Source organism: Megalops cyprinoides, chromosome 1 (assembly GCF_013368585.1).
Source record: "Megalops cyprinoides isolate fMegCyp1 chromosome 1, fMegCyp1.pri, whole genome shotgun sequence".
Taxonomy (NCBI): domain Eukaryota; kingdom Metazoa; phylum Chordata; class Actinopteri; order Elopiformes; family Megalopidae; genus Megalops; species Megalops cyprinoides.
In genome coordinates this window covers 53,733,964-53,753,679 of record NC_050583.1, presented here as the reverse complement: position 1 = coordinate 53,753,679, position 19,716 = coordinate 53,733,964, and the positions used below count along the sequence as shown (strand labels likewise).

The 19,716-nt window shown below is 46.9% G+C and overlaps 1 protein-coding gene across 2 annotated transcripts in view; it reads right to left on the bottom strand.

Annotated features, from left to right (window-relative positions):
* waplb (WAPL cohesin release factor b) overlaps positions 1-19,716 on the bottom strand; it is a 39,314-nt gene that overhangs the window by 7,086 nt on the left and 12,512 nt on the right. Inside the window, exons 3-14 of one of the 2 annotated variants that reach the window (XM_036534146.1) lie at positions 18,025-18,700; positions 17,021-17,349; positions 15,492-15,548; positions 15,268-15,392; positions 8,241-8,336; positions 6,977-7,138; positions 5,606-5,742; positions 5,157-5,268; positions 4,576-4,803; positions 2,238-2,349; positions 1,184-1,281; positions 649-725 (exon numbers count right to left, since the gene is read on the bottom strand). In XM_036534146.1, coding sequence (XP_036390039.1) covers positions 649-725; positions 1,184-1,281; positions 2,238-2,349; positions 4,576-4,803; positions 5,157-5,268; positions 5,606-5,742; positions 6,977-7,138; positions 8,241-8,336; positions 15,268-15,392; positions 15,492-15,548; positions 17,021-17,349; positions 18,025-18,700 — 2,209 coding nt within the window. The remainder of the gene's footprint in view (positions 1-648; positions 726-1,183; positions 1,282-2,237; positions 2,350-4,575; positions 4,804-5,156; positions 5,269-5,605; positions 5,743-6,976; positions 7,139-8,240; positions 8,337-15,267; positions 15,393-15,491; positions 15,549-17,020; positions 17,350-18,024; positions 18,701-19,716) is intronic. The other variant, XM_036534155.1, reaches the window with a different exon arrangement.

The window sequence follows — 19,716 nt, the reverse complement described above, 5'->3', positions numbered from 1 at the left end:
AGTAAACAAAGGTTTGAAAAAATGGGTATATAAACCCAGGAGACCCGCTAAATATGTTGACTGTATGTCACCGTACATTGCCATTAGCAACATGATGTACTCAATGTTTATAACTCCGCTCAAAAGAAAAGGGCAGCCAAGCTGACAATTACATCAACATATGTCACAGCATTAAATGCGAGCAAAAATACATCAATCAGCACGTGGTAAATTCTACCTGCTGCTAAACGTGACAACCTCCACGGCCCGAGCATCCCACACACGAATCCCTGCAGCGAAGGGGCGTTTTGTTGAACACGATCTCAGAACTACCGCTGCGCGGGATCGGGTTCAGGTCGTGCGCACGACAGTGAAGTTCTCCCGTAGCTACAGACAGTTTAGCTGCAGGCCGCGCTCAGCGCTTGCGCCCGGGCTCCCCTGCCGCTGCGGGTGCCGCGCGGCCGCGGTGGCTGCGTGGGTCTGCTGCTCTGCGCAGAGCCCTCGACGCAAGAGGCATGGCCCGACGCCCTCCGCAAACACGAGCCCACAGCACCACAGCTGGATATATTACACCTCACAATTTAAACCCCGCCCCCAGGGGGAGTGGCTAAAGGGAGTGCACCTAAGGAGAGCGCTTCCTGACCCGCGGGCCCGCCGCAGGGCACTTACTTTGCTGAGGAGACGATGAGCTGGGAGTCCTTGTAAGCGATCAGGTAGCTCTGGTTCTCCGGGTTATGAACGGTTACCTGTCCAGGTCACAGAAGAAAAGGTTAAGGGAATGAAAATTCAATTCATTAAGACCGCACTTACTGAAGACTGAAGAGTGCACGCGGTTCCAGAAACACCCTCTAGGAGATACATATTGGATTTCCTGACAGAGCTGGTCAATATGTAGGGGGGCTTAATGCCAAGATTAGAAAGCACTGATCGGGCCTAATTATAACTCTCACGCAGACCTGTGCTCCTTGCACTCTACCTCCACTGCAGCGCAAAGATCAGGGCTGGAAGACGGGGTAAAAAGCACAACTATTAATCAGGTCAGCTTTTCGATCAATGCGGATATTCTGCCTCTGAGCAAATTCTTAACCATTCGCGTGCCGCTCCTCCTATAGCCGTGGCAATTGCTCTTGGGCTGCACGCGCTAAGCCTGTTGGCGTTGTTTCTCTCATTCAAATGCAGAAAACTGAACATAAAAAATACTTACACTTTCAAGCACTCGTAGACACCTCTCTGCCCCCCATAGTGACGCTACCAGTTTCTCCTTGTCGTCCTCTTGGCTCAGGTTTTCCACACACTCTTTCACTGCGGAAGGAACAGCAGGCCTCTCTCAGTCATCAAACGCTACAGCATTCTGACAGCACTTCACTGTTTTGTTCGCGTAAAGAGTCCCAGATCGGAGATTTCACTTCACAAAAGAAGAAAGGAGGAGCAATCCCACTATGTTCTGTAATGTCTATTATTTTTGTCTGAGTACTTCAAGAGCAATTTCAACTTTGCACCGTATTTAGTCAATAAATGTCCTTTCGTTTTAATTTAGAGGCAGCCCAATTCTTTTTTTTACACTTATTTTTCCCTCTTGAGCACTTTTTTCCACCCACTACCCTACAGACTCCCTCCCCTTCTCTACTACCCTGCAGACTAATTTCCATAAGTCTCCTTTAATCAACTCCTATGGCCTTTCAAATTTCCCAGTAGCTGGCATTTTCCTCACCTGGAGTAAAGTGGCATTAAAAAGCCTAACACAAGCTAGCACATAAGCTCAATATACCAGAGCTAAGATGCAACAGAAACACAGCAAGGACTCTTCATTATCTTTTACCTAACTGATCTATTCTTTTTGCATGTGGAGCAGGGGGTATCTAATTTAAGCTTCTTGAGGGCCTCCACCTGTGAGGTTCTTCGGCCATCTTTAAACAGCCAATGTTCTCAGAGCTGTGTCTGAATGATCTACAGAAGGTTTAGTGCTCACAGAAACAAAAACTCTTCAAAAGGCGCAACAGTTTAGCATAGTGGTAAGGAACAGGGCTCGTAACCAAAAGGTTGCTAGTTCTATTCCCCGCAATTGCCTCAGTACATATCCAGCTGTATAAATGGATGACATGTAAAAAGTCTGCAGGCTATGCAAGTCACTCTGGATAGGAGCGTCTGCTAAATGACAGTAATGTAATGCAAAGACTAACACAATGGGAGCAGGACTGGACACTCCTGCTGCCCTCCACTGTTAGTATAGCAGGGATTTCACAGGGCCTGTAGTCTACCTTTATCTACAATGTGGTCCAGGCCACCCAGCAGCCGCAGCTCCTCTTTGAACCAGTCCCCGGCTCTCTTGGAGGTCAGCGACAACAAGGTCTCCATGGCTAAATGCCCCGTCTGCAAGAAGCGAGAGCACAAAACACATCCGTCACGGCGGCGGCGGTGGCGAAAACCCGGATGGCCGCTGCTTCCAAGAAAAAGAAGAAACGGACACAACCGACTACGTGTGCTGACTGCTTCCTGCGATTCCCGCTACCACGAGCTGCGAAACATTTCAAAAGGAACATCAGGCTTCCACTTGAAAACCTCTCTGCCTTGATTGCAGTCAACCTCAAGTGAAATTGGTAAATAAAACATTCAGAGAAAAGGGCTTTGAGAGATGCGTATGATTGCTTTAAGATTTGGAAAATAATAGAAAAAAGGGACTACTTTTTTTATTTTAACACATCTGAACAGATCACGGTGCTGCTAAATCTGACATCACTGAGAATAAGAGCCCAGCACAGCACAGACTTAAAAACTAAATTCTCCACTCTCTCCTGAAGTTCTGAAAATCTTTTAAGGTGATGAAATCTTGCAGGCAAAGATAAACAAAGTGAGGGCCCTTTAAACCGGTCCTGTCATTTGGTCAGCTGAAATTTCTACTATGATCGATGAAGGCTTTTTTTGTGAAAAGATGGGAACTGCTTCACGATTTTAATGTGCTTTAACACTTGATTGCATTAAATGTGGCCCAACAGCTGCAACCTTGTGGATTTGCAGCAGTGAAACAGGAAAATGGACTGGCAATCCACTGAACTCATTTGGAAGCACACCAACAGGGGCGGTAAAATTTTGTGGCCAATTTCACCAGCCACTGTTACTAAAAATTACCACAACTTTCATTCTACATTCTAAATCTTTCCAACTTTTACTTTTACTGTCAAGTGCTTCCTTTCCTATACTATCTGTATACATCTAAGCCACACATACAAACTTCTGCACTTTCCACATGTGCACAAAACCCATTTGAAAGGCTTGCTTTAATTGATATTTATGCAAATATCAATTAAAGCATTTTTCACTGCTGTGGTCCTTTTCAAATAAGAGCACACCAATGTGTTTAAAAAGGACGGGTGCTCATCTGTATGAAACGAATGATACGCTATACATAAGATACCGAAAGTGTCTATGGTTAAAAAAGGTCCAACTGAATGACAATTTCAATTCAGTGCTTGTCTGTTATGCAGGCAATTACTCAGCCCAGTCACCAGAAAATCTGTTCTGATCCTGAAAAAACCTGCATGAGTTGAACAAAATCCAGATCAGAGGAACCAAGCATGACCAATGCAAAGACTCTCCCCGCCGACAGATTTCCTGTCCTATGATTTTACCAGAGAGGAGTCACTCCGAACCAACCAAAACGCCTATTAATAAAGGTAAACATGACATAACCTGTTCTGGCTTGCAATTTAGTTGCTTACAGCGCTGGTTCCGGCAGATTATTTTCATAGCGCTTCCATTTCATTTTTTTGTTGGTGCGCTGCGATTCTTACAATGTATTCTATTCGTGTCCATTCATAAGCATAAGATTTTGGCAGCCCTACTGTACTGTTTCCACATCACCATACATGCTGATTACATGCCTCAATTCATCTGATCTGATAAAGCCGTTGACTGAATAATGATCTTTACATGACGTTACTGAATTTTATCTGCTATAAATTCTTTGCGGCAAAAAATGCGCTGGAGGCGTTCCTACTATGACGAAGTTAAGCTGCTTATTCAACATTCTGTTCACATCAATAGCCCTGAATAAATCAAGCCTTCTCAATTAAGCTTAATTATTTGTTAAATGAATTGTTCTAGGTTCTATTGTAAAGTTAAATATCCTTCTGCCTTGCAATTTTCAAAAAGGCTCAGATTATTAGGAATCACATATTAGAATAACTTTAAAAGTCCTTCCATTAGAACAAACGTCATCCTGTATAATAGCTACACTTAAGGTATGCAAAAATCCTGATCAGTATCCACTTCATGAGGTCATTTTGACATGTTAACTGAGAGTTCCACTGGCACAGCATCCCGTACACAGTGTGCCACAAGCACCAGGGTTAGGAAACGGTGAATGAGGAAAAAAAACATTGAACTTTGCACTTTAAAAGATGGTCACTAGAGGGGGCAGTTTAAATCTAGGATAAACAAAAATGTATGCGCACGAGGCAAAAAGCGTGACTCAAGCCCTGTTCGTTCTTAGACTGATACCATGTCATGGGATTACTCCGGCAAAAGCAAGGGCCGCGAGCCCGGGCATTGAAGCTTCATTCTCCGGGCCTGTGAGAGGGCGGCCGTGGGAGGGCTCACCGTGATGTTCTCCAGGTCCAGGTGCTTGTTGTGCACCGTCTCGCACAGCTTGCGGATCTTCTCCTTCACTTTGGCCATCTCCTTGGCGGTCAGCTGGTCGCCGGCCGTGTGGTCCTGCTCCAGCTCCAGCAGCCGGATCATCAGGTCCAGGCTGGCCCGGTCCAGGTCCATGTTGAGCCGGTCCCGGCTGAGGATGTACATCAGGGAGGCCGTGCACAGGGCCAGGTTCTGACGGACAGGCGGGTGAGAAACGCGGGGTGCGCGGAGAGCAAGGTTACCGAACCACCAACACCGAACACCGCGGTGCGGTGAATGAGACAGGCTTACAGCAAGAAACTCAAAAAAGAAATATGCCAGCATAAAACATTCAGTTGGATGCGCAAGCCTTTATCAACCAGTCAAACAGACTGTCTACGTGTCTACACTTCAGCAGGTTTCCAATACGATTTCAAGGATTAAATGCTTCCATGCTTCAAATAGTGGTTTTGATCACTTAGCTGAGAAGACAACCAAGATTCCCTTGAAGATATGCTGCTTACTGCAACACACAAGTCTAAAAGAGGAGGGAAGTGGGGCCGTACCGGGTGCTGCGGAGCATCGTTCAGGGTTTTGAAGACGTGGGCGACCTTGCCTCTGGCCCTCAGGTGCATGCGGAAGCTGGGCATGGCACACCTCGTGGCCAGGCTTATAATACTGCAGAGGTAAAACAGAGAAAATCAAGGCACCGCTGGGAGAAAGTCCTTACCCAAGGCTGGCCAGCTGGGAGAGGGAATGGTGTGAACATTACCCCTGCATATGCAAAGGGGCCCGGGAAACATACAGGCAGCATGGTGTTAAGTCTGAGGTAGCATGTTTGGCAGCTGATGTGAATGTTACCTAAGGCAGCATGTGTTGAGGTACTACTATGAATGCTTCCGAAGACAGCATGCGTTGAGGTCCTAGTATGAACAATACCCAAGACAGCATGTGTTGAGGTACTGTGTGAACTTTACCTAAGGCAGCGCGTGTTGAGGTACTGTGTGAACTTTACCTAAGGCAGCGCGTGTTGAGGGGCTGACCACTCTTGAGACCTGTTGCTAAATACTCAAAGTCGTCTGTGAACTCCTGGTTCTCCCCGAACTCCACCACGTCGTTGAAGTGCTTCACGTGCTGGACGACAGTATACAGCTGTCGGGGGAACAGAAGCAAATAGTCAGTGCTACTCTACCTTCTCTTTACCAGCAATGCTGGGATAGATATGTCCTCCAAAAGTCAGTTTTGAGTATAAAAACACATTGTGGCTCACTAAAACATGGCAAACACTAAACAGTGAAATGACTGAGGACATTTACACCCCAGCTGTAACTGAAACTACCGATACATAAAGGCTCGATATTGCTTTGTTGACGATCCCCCGCCAGAACTACATTAGAGCATTAGGCAGCGCGGTCTCCCCGCATCACGGGCTGTTTAAGTATTTACAGCATACAGCAGCAGATACCGCAGGCCCCTCCGAAACACTGCATCCAAAGGATGCGGCAGAATTCCTAATGGCTTCGGCTCTGCTATTCTTAGCATGAAAACTATTCCTCTTGGTCACCAGCCAAGAGCACATATAAAAGCGCAGATTAAACTGCAGGTGGAATTTAATGATGCGGGATGCCTTTTATATTTGCATCGCCCACACTGCAGTTAGAGCGGGCGGCGCTGATTAGTGAGCTAGGGGAAGAGAGCCGGGTCACTCTCAACCATCTGAACCAAGAATTAAAAGCGGTCACAATTCAATTTTGGACACCGCATGCTCCCTTCTGTGAAGGGGGCGAGCTTGGCAATCCTGGCATACTGGCCTCATTCCAGCGCTGATTCTCTCAATCCGAGGCTTCACCGTGATTGGCTAAAAGGGAGACTGACAGCTCTGCTTTTTCAGGGCAAAACCTATGCCATTTTGGCTATTCAACAGGAAAGGACACTTAGAACGCTAGGCTAGCCCTCGCTTCTTATCAGGACAAAGACTAGTGAAGAACTGAGAGCTGAGAGAGCAAAGAAAAGCAGAAAAGTGCATTGATGAACCCTTCATCACTTATATCCAAAAATACATCTAAAAAGGTGTAAAGACTAACACCTAAGAAGGGTGCAGACAGCTCAAGCACTCCCCCTCTACATATATTCAGTGCTATATTAACATTACATTCCATTATTGTTATGGAGAAGAGCGACTTACAATTTTATCCATTTATACAGGTGGGTATTTACTGAGGCAATTCTGGGTTAAGTACCTTGCTCAAGGGTACAGCAGCAGTGCCCCAGTAGGGAATCGAACCAGCAACGTTTCGGTTATGAGCCCTGCTCGTTACCACTACGCTACACAGCTGCTGCTATGCAATCGATCACAGGCACGCGATCCAAACCCGCGGGCGCTCACCTCCTTGTGCTCTTTCCTGCATTTCAGTGCGGTGACGATGTCCTGGTAGGGCTCGGTGGGGATGGTCACGGACTTGATGACTTTGGGAGGCGGGGGCGGAGCTTTGAACACCCCGTCGTCCTTGTGGGAGTTTGTCTCTTTGCTGCCCCCCGACAAACTGGCCTGCAAAGACAACCACCTGCTCTCACCAGGGTCCCGAGCTGATTCACCGAGGGACTGTTTCCAGCACAGCCAGAGACCGCGCGTGAGGGCCAGATAAAGCTACAGGACAGCGGGGTCCCAAAACCCGATCCAAGCCCAGTGCCACCAAGCCATCAGCCCCCATACCTCATGCATACACTGTACCCGCAGCACAAGATGGAGAAATGTACTATCTGTGTAGCAGAAATCACTCACTGCCAAGTATCCCTTTGTCATAAAACCATGTAAATTAACAGAGAGCATCTGATCACAAGCTGCTTACTCAAAGCATTGAAACATTCGCTATGTGATGAGGTGAGTGAGACTGTGAATTTGTGTGACTGTGAGCGTGTGTGTGTGTGTGTGTGTGTGGACAAGAAGGGGGTGTATAATGTAATATTTCATTGGCGGCACCAGATGCACTCTGTCTCATTTTGCTCAGATTGATTCTGCCACGTTGGCTGCGATTCAGCAGAAATGCTCTGTAAATATAAGGGCCTTTTAGAGAGCAAGCTGGGGGAGGACAGCTTGTGGTGCAGTGTTAGTCAGCTGTGGGCCTGTATGCTTGGCGTTTAAAGTCCCGCTGGCTGGGCGGGATGCTCACTGGGAACGCCTGCGATCGGCACAAGGTGTTACAGGGACGCTAATGGGGCCAGCCTGACAGGACGGTCGGGGGGGTTGTGGCAAGCAGGTGAGAGGCGCTGGAGGCATTTACTGTGGTAGTACAGGACAAAGGGTACTTAGATGGGTAGTCTGTGACAGGTGTACTTACTGCAGCTACCTGCATTTGAGGCATTTACAGGGGAAATCTGAGAGAGGGGCATTTGAGGCATTTACAGGGGAAATCTGTGAGAGGGGCATTTACAGGGGCAGCCTGTGAGGGGGCACTTACTAGAAGCAGTCTGTAACAGGGCTACTTACTGGGGCCATCTGTGACAGGGGTACTTATAAGAGCACTCTTAGCTGTGAGGAGGGCATTTACAGGGGCAGTGTATGAGAGGGGCATATTTATGTGCAGTCTGTAAGGGAGCGCTAACTCAGGCAGTCTAAAGGGCATTTTTAGCGGCTGTCTGTGGGCACTTACCGGGGCCGTCTGTGAACGTGACAGAGGCGGTGGAGGCAGTTCCTCAGGTTCTGGCCGGTTCCAGTGTCTGGCGTTATAAACAGCTTTCGTCGGAGACTTGTGGGAGAAAAAGGACAAGAGACAGCCGGAAATCAATTGGTGCGATCTGATTTTCCGTTTTTGAAAAAAAAATCAATCTTTTTTAATGAGCTTAACGTGGATAACATCTAACCATCCACCACCTTCCGCTGAACGCAGCGCATGTTCGGCACCTCTCAGGCTAACCTGCAGTACTCCAAAGCCTATAAGGCAGGCAGTCACACAGGAAGACAAACTGCTCAGACCAACATAGCTAAGAAGGATAAATCAATTGTTAAATGGGCTCCGCAGGGCTTGAAAACATACCCTCACCTACAGAGAAACATAGCTGTCCTTTCTCGATTCGTGACTTCTTTTGTTGCCGTTGACGTCTGCAGCTCAAATTAACATGCACAGCAGGTCCAACAAAAATCATTATGCGGCAGCTTTTACGTCTGTGGCAAGAACAACATGCCATTCACTGAGAAATTAGATAAGGGTCTATATAATCTACGGTAGATGACAGGGCTTTGAAACGGTTTGAGGAACGAAAACTGAAAACGAACATTATTTTATGAAGAACAGAAACAGAAACAAAAACGCTATTATATTTATTGTTTCTATAACAGAAGCGTTATTTTGAAATCTCTATTACCGGTTAATAACGTTATTTTTCATTGCTTGTAATACAGGCCTATAAAACTATTGTCAAATGTATCAGCTAAACACTTCTGTATTTTTGAGCGCACTTCATTCAATGCACGCTCTCGGTCTCTCCAAATAGGAAATGCACAAATGCGTGATTTTTCCCTCCATGTCTGTAGCGTACTTTTCCAAGTGTCACACCACAGTTAATCATAAGATAGCTAGCTTAATAATGGTCATCTGTAGTCTAAGGAACCATAACAAATATAGCTTAGCTACATTAGCCAGCTAGTCAGCTAGCCTACACAGTAGTAGGTTATTCGATGGCTGAAATCAGCTAACTCTGTGTAACTAGCTTGGACAATTTACAGATAACTAGCTATGTTACCTGCAACCAGTAGTCACAAAAGGGTCTAACATGCTGTTATTTTTTCCCAAACTGTTTTCTATCTTAAACTTCACAGCAGCCAAACTCCATTTCCAAAAATAGAGTCAGGATGTAGCGATGCTACAGTTTATTGTAAACTGAAAAGATACAAATAACAGAAATTGCTAACATGTTAAATGCAGTTATGGTAGTTAACAGATTACATTCAATATACAAAGTCGAAATCTTAAAAGTGCTCTAATCACTGTTAAGTTACAGTACCAACCTATTGATGTTAACTAAGCAGGCATCTCAGAGGCAAACTGGTTGCTTAGCAACCATAAACAGCCTTGTTACGGCTAGCTTAGGCTAATCTATTTGCTAGTCAGGCTAAGTTAACTGAACATTAAATATCGATCTCAAATCAACGTCTGAATACATACAATAATCATACATACATTACAAACATATTATCATTAACATTTTATAATCATGAACACTTGCAAGTATTGCTACAAAGGAACTTTTAGCGTAGTTTGTAGCAGAGGACTTATCAGTCAGCTGAGTGAACTGTCAATTCTCATTACGTGTCACTGCCCATGAAAACAATGTTGGACTGGACAACAGATGGCAATATCATAGTGTAGATTTAACTACTTCCATAATCATAACATCAATAATATTAACAGTAGTGTCAACACAGAGCATTTTATGATTGCATCTGTATAACAGAACAATCCATGAGTATGCCATCAATTGCTCACTTAAATTATCATAAGAATACACTGCATACATTTATGTAAAAACAACATCTTTAACCCATTTTTATTTGGTTCAAACTGGTTCAGGAACATTATGTTAGGGGAGGAACGCAATAATGAAAAATACTGTTTCCGCTCGGAATGGAACATTTTGAAAAAATTTGGGTTCGAAGCCCTGGTAGATGGCATCTTCCTACTTTCCTGTTCATAAATTAAGTCTGCAAATCACCAAAGCTCTTGACTTGCTATACGAAATTAAAATGGTCAAACAACCTTTCGTGTTCCTACCAGTGACACTGGAGGCAGGATAAGCGTTCCAATATACGTGGACATTGACCATCTGTACCACCTTAAATTTTCAATTTCACCACTCCTCCCTGACGAGACCACTTGTAAATGCTGGTTCAAAATGGAGGCGACAAGGTCAAACACAAACCAATCAAGAGCAGCTAAAAACAGAAGTGTTTTAAAAATACATTTACATTTATTCATTTAGCAGGCGCTTTTATCCAAAGCGACTTACACAGGTTACAGTTCTTTACAATGTTATCCATTTATACAGCTGGATATTTACTGAGGCAACTGTGGGTTAAGTACCTTGCCCAAGGGTACAGCAGCAGTGTCCCAGCGGGGATCGAACTAGCAACCTTTCGGTTACGAATCCTGCTCCTTAACCACTATGCTACACTGCCACTCCAATACTGTGTAAACTGATGACAGACTGAAATCAACATTGATATGAAACTATACTGCAGAATCAGCTGTTGGCTGGGATCACCTGCTGCACGTATCAGAAAGGTGCTACGCAATTATCCGTTTCTCTCCACTACCACACAGTAAGCTCCCTTCATTTCAAGAAACAAGAGAAGTCCCAAAACAAGACGGATGTGAGTCGGGGAGAAAAGCCATGGCTATTTATGAGCAATTACCATCCGGCTCCATTCACTCTGATGAGGCCCTTGACAGACCGACAGAAACTTTACAACTTTTACACCAGGGCGCAGAGGCAGGGGCGTAAACAGCAGCATGGAGAATGCGCTTGAGTAGCATCCCACTGCAGAAACCACCAGGGAGGCTTTTTAAATGAATGCATAATAAAGACAAAAGCTAAGTCACCCAGAGTAAGCAGACAACAGCCAACACACAAACAGAAAACCTTTGGCTCTGGTCCTCCGGTCAGCAGCTTCTACCCCCCCGATTCACCAGGGCTGTTGCCGGGTTACGATTAATAATAATTAAAAAAAAAAAAAAAAAGTTTGCTGGCTCACACGCAGCTCTGTGGGTAACGGTGGCCAGAAATACCTCAACTCTTCAGCTGGGCTCTGGTCCACATTAGCCTCATCTTAGCCGGGCGCTAACCCTCCCCCGCAGCCCCCCACATGAGCGCTCTCCTGCTGGGCCAGGACACTCTGCGTCCCCCACCACCCCCCCCTTGCCGGGTAAGGGGGGGGGGGGGGGGGGGGGGGCGGCGCCGCTACAGCACTCTCGTCCTGCCAAGTCTGGTTCGGCTCAGGTCGCCCTCAAAAGATGCCCGGCCCCCTGCCCCGTGGGCCTCGCCCTCCTTGGGCGGCCTGCCACCGAGCGCCATGGTTACGCCCCTTCCGAACGGCAAGGGCGCGATGCTGCGCGCATGTCCGCGCACGCGCTGGTGTTCAAACACAGCAACCCTGCGCCGGGACGCTGGAACCATCGCACGCGCAGGCTGGAGCCATCTTCCGGGCAGTCTGAACTACACCGAGACCGATAGCGGTAAATCACAAACGGAGCGTGAGGGTGTTTCTCAGCCATCTCTCATAGGCTCACAGCACTTAAGAGCCAGATTGTGTTGAAAGCGCTTTTAGGGAGCAACCAAAAAAAAGGGACTTTTGTGAGCGTTGCCCATGGGCTGTGCAATTAGGTGGAGATAATTACAGTTAAACATTTTACAGGCATCATCAGTTTGCACTAAATTACAGAACACACACTGGCCACTTGCCTGTCTCAGACTGGATATTTTTGTTTAGCAATTAATACTCAATTTTCTCTGACCAGCAAAATCCTATTTCCAAGGATACAGAAAAGGCATTAAAAGCTACGCTCTGGTCTGCCTTTACAGCTTTCTGAATTCATAATGCTTGTACCTAGTGGTAATGAATGTTTCTGTTGTGAAGCAAGACCAAAAGGTATGCGGATTAGGGGGGATGAGGACAACTTCGCATCTCCGTGGAGAGACAACCAGGCAGAACACTGTAATTAACCATGTGCTCTAATTAAATTACTTTTTGCCAATGAAACGAGTCAATGCCAGGCACCGTAAACACCTGCAATAAAGCCCACAAAGAGAATTGCTCTCCGATGGCAGGTTAAAATGCTCTTGCAATCTAATGCTTTCAGCAGCATCTTTAATCTGTCCAAAACCACCCTTGTCTTACATTCTGTTTCCACCCTCAATGCCAGCCCATCTATCGCCCACATGGACCAGCGACACCCAAACAGGAGCCGGGCTTCAATGTCCAACTGCGGACCTGAAAAAATAATCAAGAACTATAATTTCCCAAAAAAAATTTCACTGGCAGTCCGAAACGCATGCAAAAGTGTTTGAACAATGAGTGTGGATTATCGCTTCCCACCTCGAATGGGTTTTCCAAACGAACAACAACGCTGGCTGACTAAACGCCATCGCTGCAGAGGGAGAGTGAAAATCCCCTGGCTGCTGGGGGCTTGGGAGGCTGGATACAGCGACGCTGACGGATCCCGGGGTCGTCATCATAGGATCCGACCAATACATTGAAAATTCTGTCCATGTTGCGGTTTATGGACTCGTCAACGTTCTGCGAAAACATCTGTTTTGACAGCTTGCGTGCTAAACATTGCCTAACGTGGCAGGCAATGTCGTGAGTGGAGAGGTAGCTGGCCTGTGTATTTGACACGCTAAGTTCGGAGAGTACAACTCTGTCATGTGATGTTTTGGACAGGTCAAAAAGCGCTGGTGCTATCCTGAAAGACAGGTCATGCTCCGCTACAAATGCAGACTTGTATGGATGATGCAAACGGCAGCAGCTACAGCGGCCACAGCTCCCAGCAACGTTGATGTATAAGGAAGAGCCTGAACAGCTGCTTTGTATGAGGGATCTGAATCATGCCGAGACGATACCTTTTGCCGCTTGTCCCATACTGTATTTTTTCGAACACGCAGTGCAAAGCAGCTCCCGAGCTCATTAAATTTGTGACAACATAAGCTGAATGTTTGTCCGTCATTACCGTTTTCATCTAACCAAGCCTATCGCCATTTATTTTTCATCTCCCGTTCTACTGTGCTTGTGTCTGCACCAACCTTCACAAGTTTAGCTTCCATGCTCCATCTATTTGAATGCATGCTAGCCTATTGTGCAGTAATCAACTGATACAGTCCCCGCAAATACTTCCTGGCACCGCCTCACAGAAAGATGAAACTAGCTGCCGATTGGATAAGGACAGTGCTCCCGTGCCAGTACATCGCCTAAACAAGCTACCATTGGTTAAAACTCATCATAAAATTGCGTTCCGGTCTGGTTATTTCAAAGCCTGTGTGCGCCAGTAATAATTTATTGCCTGACCTAAAATCTCTGCGCGCCGGATTTCCAGCGTGGGGCCGGAGATCTTTAACCCACGTGAACAGGACGATAAGCAGGAGCAGGTCACTGTGGCTTGCGGTGCGCTAATGTGATTAATGAACTAGAGGCCCGGTTCACTGGAAAAACCCAGGTGGAGGAGCGGCTCTGGGGAGCCGGCTTTGTCTGGGCCAAACGGCCGTGCCCTTGCTTCACCCGGACGCTGGCAGCGAAGGACATCGCTGCACATTCTCCAGTGTTTATTTTGTAAAGACATCACATCGCTTGGTTTTCTTTATTCTCGTCCAAACCGGGGCAGCCATAATCCTGTCATGAATGACTGCATATTTCTAATAATGGCACGTGTACAACTGAGGATTCACATATTTCTTGCTGACAGATGACGCAAATGAATTTGCTTCAGCAGCTTATTACACTGGACGAAACAATCAGGCAATGATATACAATGACACTATACAATTATGTGGTCATATGGAATGATTTAATGAATAACCACATAATGTTACACAGTCATTGTGCATTAATCAAGCCACACCACAGCAGATTCATTTCTCACAAACTTTGTTCAATGGAAGATAAGGTCAGTTTGAGAAAGGCCAATTGGGAATTTGGCCCGGACACTGGTGAACCCCCTATCCCATGCAGTAAGCGCGTTTAACCTCGCTTTACCATCTCATTTTAAAGACATCTCCTACAAGTCCCCATTAATGCCCTGAGATATAACTCTCCTGTTTGGCCCAAAGGGGCCGTATCGGCTCACCAACACCGCTCAAGCAGCACGTTCGTTCTCCCAGGATATCTTCCACTGAAGTCTTAATCAAGCCAAGCCTTACTCAGTTTCAGCCAGTAGGCAGAACAGTAACAGGATTGTATCTATGGCCCCGTGAGAACTCCGGCCCATACAAACATTCAGGTCTACGGAGAGTTCACACAATAAGTAAGGAATGCAACTTCGGTGCTTCTGTTGGCCTTGTATTTGAAAACATGATACTTTTTGAAGCCCAGGCAGTCATTTTCAATAACCGTTTGTCAAAGAAATTCACATTACATTCAAATTACATTTCAAGTAGGTATCTTTATTTGTGTAGGTTATACTGCTTTCAGATAAGGGGCCCTCTACAAGTGCCTCTCTTAATCGGAGTTTGGCTGACATCACTTTGCAAATCACTGATCTCTGCATTGCATTTTAAAACTGACTCTAAAAATCAGAATTCTAAGGACAAAAAGTCCTTCACAGGAATACTTAATGCTCTCTCGTCTGCAGCACCATCCCAAAGATAAACCTTAGCCATCTCCAGCTGCAAAACTTTCCGCATACATATCCATTTCAAGCAACAGCCGTGTTTTAAAACTGACATGTTCTTTCCAAGTGTCATTTACATTTCTGCGAGTCAAATCGGAACCAGAAAAACCTCATATGAAAGCTGGCTTCCCTTGCTGTAGCCTGTGTAACTGTAGTTGGAACAATAACCCCCACACCAACCTGACCTGATAAAAAGAAAGACATCTGATGATTCTTCCACTGCTGCTAATAAAAGATAATGTAAGACATTGCTGTGGGTTCTACCAGTCGTGTTCTTGTCTGCATGCAAGTGATATATCCCTACCTTTTTTGGGCCGCTGAAGATCTTCCTCCCGGTCTCCCTGGATTTTTCCGACTGTTTTCCCTGCAGCCTCTTCGGCACTTCAGACACCGTGGGAGCGGAGTCGGAGTCAGAGAATTCCAGAATGTCTGCAGGGTGACAAGCAGAGGAGGGAAAGAGCAGCGCTGGTCAGTCAGGCCGGAAATGTCTTCAGCGGTGGCTGTATCACAGATGCTCTATGTTACGACCTGATAATTGGCTGCTGTGTTGCTTCCGTCCGCTAGAGGCCAACGTCTTGGTGGTCCCTGTGGTAACAGCAAGCATCAGTGCTGTCTACATAGCTGTGTCAGCTATAGATTTTCTGTGGTAGACCGCACCCATTCAAGAGTGTTCATTATCCATAGGACAGTTAGAACACTCGTACTTATAGAATACTTACAGCTTCAAAAATGAGACAGCTTTCAGCATGAAGCACATGAGCTAACTATCCCATACTCAGAGTATCTGAGGCTTTACTCAGAGTATCTGAGGCTTTATTCTCCCAATCATGAGAGGAACGGACATGAAGGACAAAATGAACACTTCTTTTTTTCTTCATGAAGGACTATTTCTGAATTAATTTGGCTCAAGCCACCACCAGAGGGCTTGCTGTCAATAAAAACTGGCCCAAGACAGTGCCTCCCACAATTCATCTCAATGACAGGCTTAATCAAAACAGGCTACACTTTAATGGATGCATTCATAGCATTATCTTCAGAAGATCACTGCTTTTAAATTCAGCCATTTAAAAAAAATGTAAACACACAGCTTCCCAAGGACCAAAGATTTAACTGCAAATAAATAACCCATTGAAGGCTCTTTAAAATGTATGTGAATTCAATGGAAAAGACTTCTATTGCCTGCCCCAAACTCATTTTCATCCAGCAGTATTTCTCACAGTACAGATACAGAAGAGTTCTTGTCTGCACAAGCTTTCCTGTTTTTGCTAATTGCGAATACTACTTTCATACCTTACAAATGAATTAGCCACTAGCTCAAGGCTAGTGCAAGCACATATAATGTTGCCACTGTGGTAGAGGCAGCCTTTTACTGCCATCTACAGCTTGCTGTATCAATACCTAGGTATCCACAGTGCCACCTCAGCACGCTGGCTGACTTTGTGCATGCTGGAGACTTGAAATATTATTGATCTTAAATGAAATGGTTCTGTTCTCCAAGAAAGGAAATTTGGTTCTCATTTCTTGCTGTACAGGAACACTGGTCATGGACATACACATCCCACATTAAAACATATAGTGAGATACTTATGATCGAAAATAACTGGAGTAATGTAGACATCAAACTCTCACTGACAACTTGAATTTTGCTGCTCCAAGTAGTATGGTGTTCAGCAGGACACAGCAACAGGAACTGGGTCAGTGGCAAAGTTAGCCACTAATCCTGTCACTTCCCACTGAAACATAGGGGACGGGCCGGAACTTTCCCGCATGTCACGGGTAAACCTAACATGTCATGACATGTTGTGACATGACAGCTAATAAAGTCTCTGGGAGGACTAAACTGACCCTGTGTACCTTGATCCTAACCAGACTGAGACGTGATGGCTGACATCTACCAGAAGGAGGACATGCTGAAACTCAATTGGTCAGTAGTGGTGTTGAATGGACACACTTCTGTTCTTTAGTGCTGCAAATCGCTCTGGATAAGAGTGTCTGTTAAATGAATGTACAGCAATGTAACGTAATGTAATGTAATGTGATGTGCCTTTCTTTCTGACCTGTGTTTGTGCTGGCTTGGCTGTCCTGGGAGTCGCTGGGCTGCGGGCTGTCCACGCTGGTGGGCGTCGCTGCGGCCGCAGCTGCTGCCGCCGCCGCTGCAGCTGCGGCCGCTGCCTTCTTCTTGGCCCGCCTGCTCTCGGCCGTCGGGCTCTCCTCCTCCTCCTCGCTGTCACTCTCGCTCAGGTCGTCGAAGCCGAAGTACTTGATCTTGTAGTTGGTGCTGCCGGAAGCCGTGGGGTCCCCCTCCACCTCCTGGCCCTCGTTCTCCTCGAAGCCGAAGAACTCCAGCTTTGTCTCCTTCTTAGACTTGCTCTGCGTGGGCCTGAACCTGGATTCAATACGGAGATGATTCACACACGCTGTTTTGTGGCTTTATTCATATGACAGACTGTATAACTGCAATGTAAATGGACTCCTAATAGATATTTTACCAGTTGCAGACTCCTTGCATCAGGCTTTGTGCTACTCTGTGATCATCGTACTTAAGTGGGTACATGTGTCTGCTACAAGGACTTGCGTACCCTGCTGTTTAAGCAAAACCTGCCAAATTTCAAGCTCACAAACTGGGCCAGGGAACATGAGAGACTTTGTTCTTTTTTTGAAGACTTTAGATGCAAACGTTGAAACATAAAATGTTTAGGCTGTTAGGTAAAAAGCAGAGATGGGAAAGTGAGGCTTCATGAACCCCCTAATGGGTGGAGCAACTGTGTCACATAATCAATGTCACATACTACGTTACACTGTCATTTAGCAGATGCTCTTATCCAGAACAACTCACAGACTGCAGCTTTTTCGTGTTATCCATTTATACAGCTGGATATCTACAGATATCTACAAATCTGGGTTAAGTACCTTGCCCAAGGGTACAGCAGCAGTGCCCCAGCGGGGAACCTTTCGGTTACATGCCCTGCACCACTATGCCACACTGCCACATACGGCACCACCTGTTTTGTTGTTGTCAATGAAGCCACACTCTCACGAGCGAACGGAGGTAATCTGACACCTGGCGGGCTTGGCGGGTGCAGCCTCTGTCTTCTTCCTGAGCCGGCCGGCCTCCCCCGGGTCGGCGGAGCTGGTGGTGATGAACTCGTCCATGCTCCTCTCCATGGAGTCCTGGATGGTGACGTTGCAGACGGACAGGCAGGACGGGTGCAGCACCGTGTAGTCGCGCGTCCGGCCCCTGCCACTCGGCTTGCTGTCGGCCACGCTGTTGGTCTTCAACGAGGCCTGGCCGCCGCTGGCGCCGGGAGCATTGCCGCTGGCCGCGTCCCCGCTCGGCGGTTGCCTGCTCTTACCCGGCCGGTGGTACGTCCGGCAGTTGGAGGCCCTGAGGAGCGACTGGGAGTGGTCCTCGGGCTCTGCCGGCTCGGCGGGGGCCTCGCTGTCCCCCTGGCCCGCCTCGCCGCTTTTCGGCTTGTCCTCCGGGTCCCTGCCCGGGTCGGAGGCGGCGTCGTCCTCCGTCCTGGCGGCCCACATCGAGGGCGAGTCTCTCTGCTCCCTGCTGGGGGAGGAGGACCACATGTCCACCACGGAGCTCCAGCTGTCCATCGAGTCCTTGGCCTCCGTCTTTAGGGTGATGGTCTGGGACGTGGGCTTCTTGTCGCTTTCAGAGGCGTTTTTGTACCAGGTGAAGCTGTTCTTTTCGGAGCCTTCGCTGGACCTCGACTGCCATGCCTTGCCTGGGAATGACAGAAAAGCTGGTTAGCACAAAGCACCAGACACGTCCAACACTGAACTGCGTGGTCTTTTCTCTCTAAAATAAGATGCCTTCGTTGCATCATGAGAATACACTAGCGCTTGAGGAGTGTCAGCCGAGTATCAGATTAACCTTATCAAACAGCCTTTCTACCTCACAGATAAAATTCCAGTCAGACATTAACAGATCTCTCGAGCACTGCTGAGTGAACGGTCTGAGAGGGTCGAGGTGGAGCTTCTCTCCCCGGTGAGAACGGACCCACAAAGCCCGCACTGAAATGCTACAGAAATGACTGATCCCATCTGTCACCGTTTAGGTCATTTCAAGCATTCCTGAGAGGGACATTAGACACGCACAGACTGTGCCCCGTCCCCTCCACTGAAAGTCACGCTGCACGTGTGTCCTGGGTACTGAGAGCCAGAAATAGAGGCTCAAAATGAGTGTTAATGCAGCCTCTGTCACTGCAGAAGAGCCATTTTCGTTCTGAGGCAACCGTGTATTAGGATGTTAAGCTGAGAGTTGAGGGGAGGGTGAAATAAACACCCCGAGTATGCTCTCTGAGTGCACTAAAAATAAAAATCACAACCTGAGGAGTCAAAACAAAGCCTCGAGAGCCCATCTGGCGACCTGTGTCGGCTTGCTGTGTGCATTACTCGTCTACAGCCCTACAGGCTGCAGCGGTTAACACCTACAATTACTCTCCTATCCCTCCCCATTAGCAGGGCTCTGGGAGAAACACGTGATTCCAAAAATCCCTACGTCCAGACAGCTCTGAATGAGTTCTCCTCCGCGTGCAATGGGCGATCGACTGTGCGTGGCACACTGCGGCCTCGCAGCTCTGACGCAAATTTCGCTCGTTGCATCACCGAGACTTTCGGCTTATGTAACGAATCCCCACATCATTTCGAGTGCGTTTCGGAGTTTTTTCTGTTCCACCAGCCACACCGTTTCACATTATTTCCACACTGAATTATTCTTATAAATAAAACTCGTCATGGG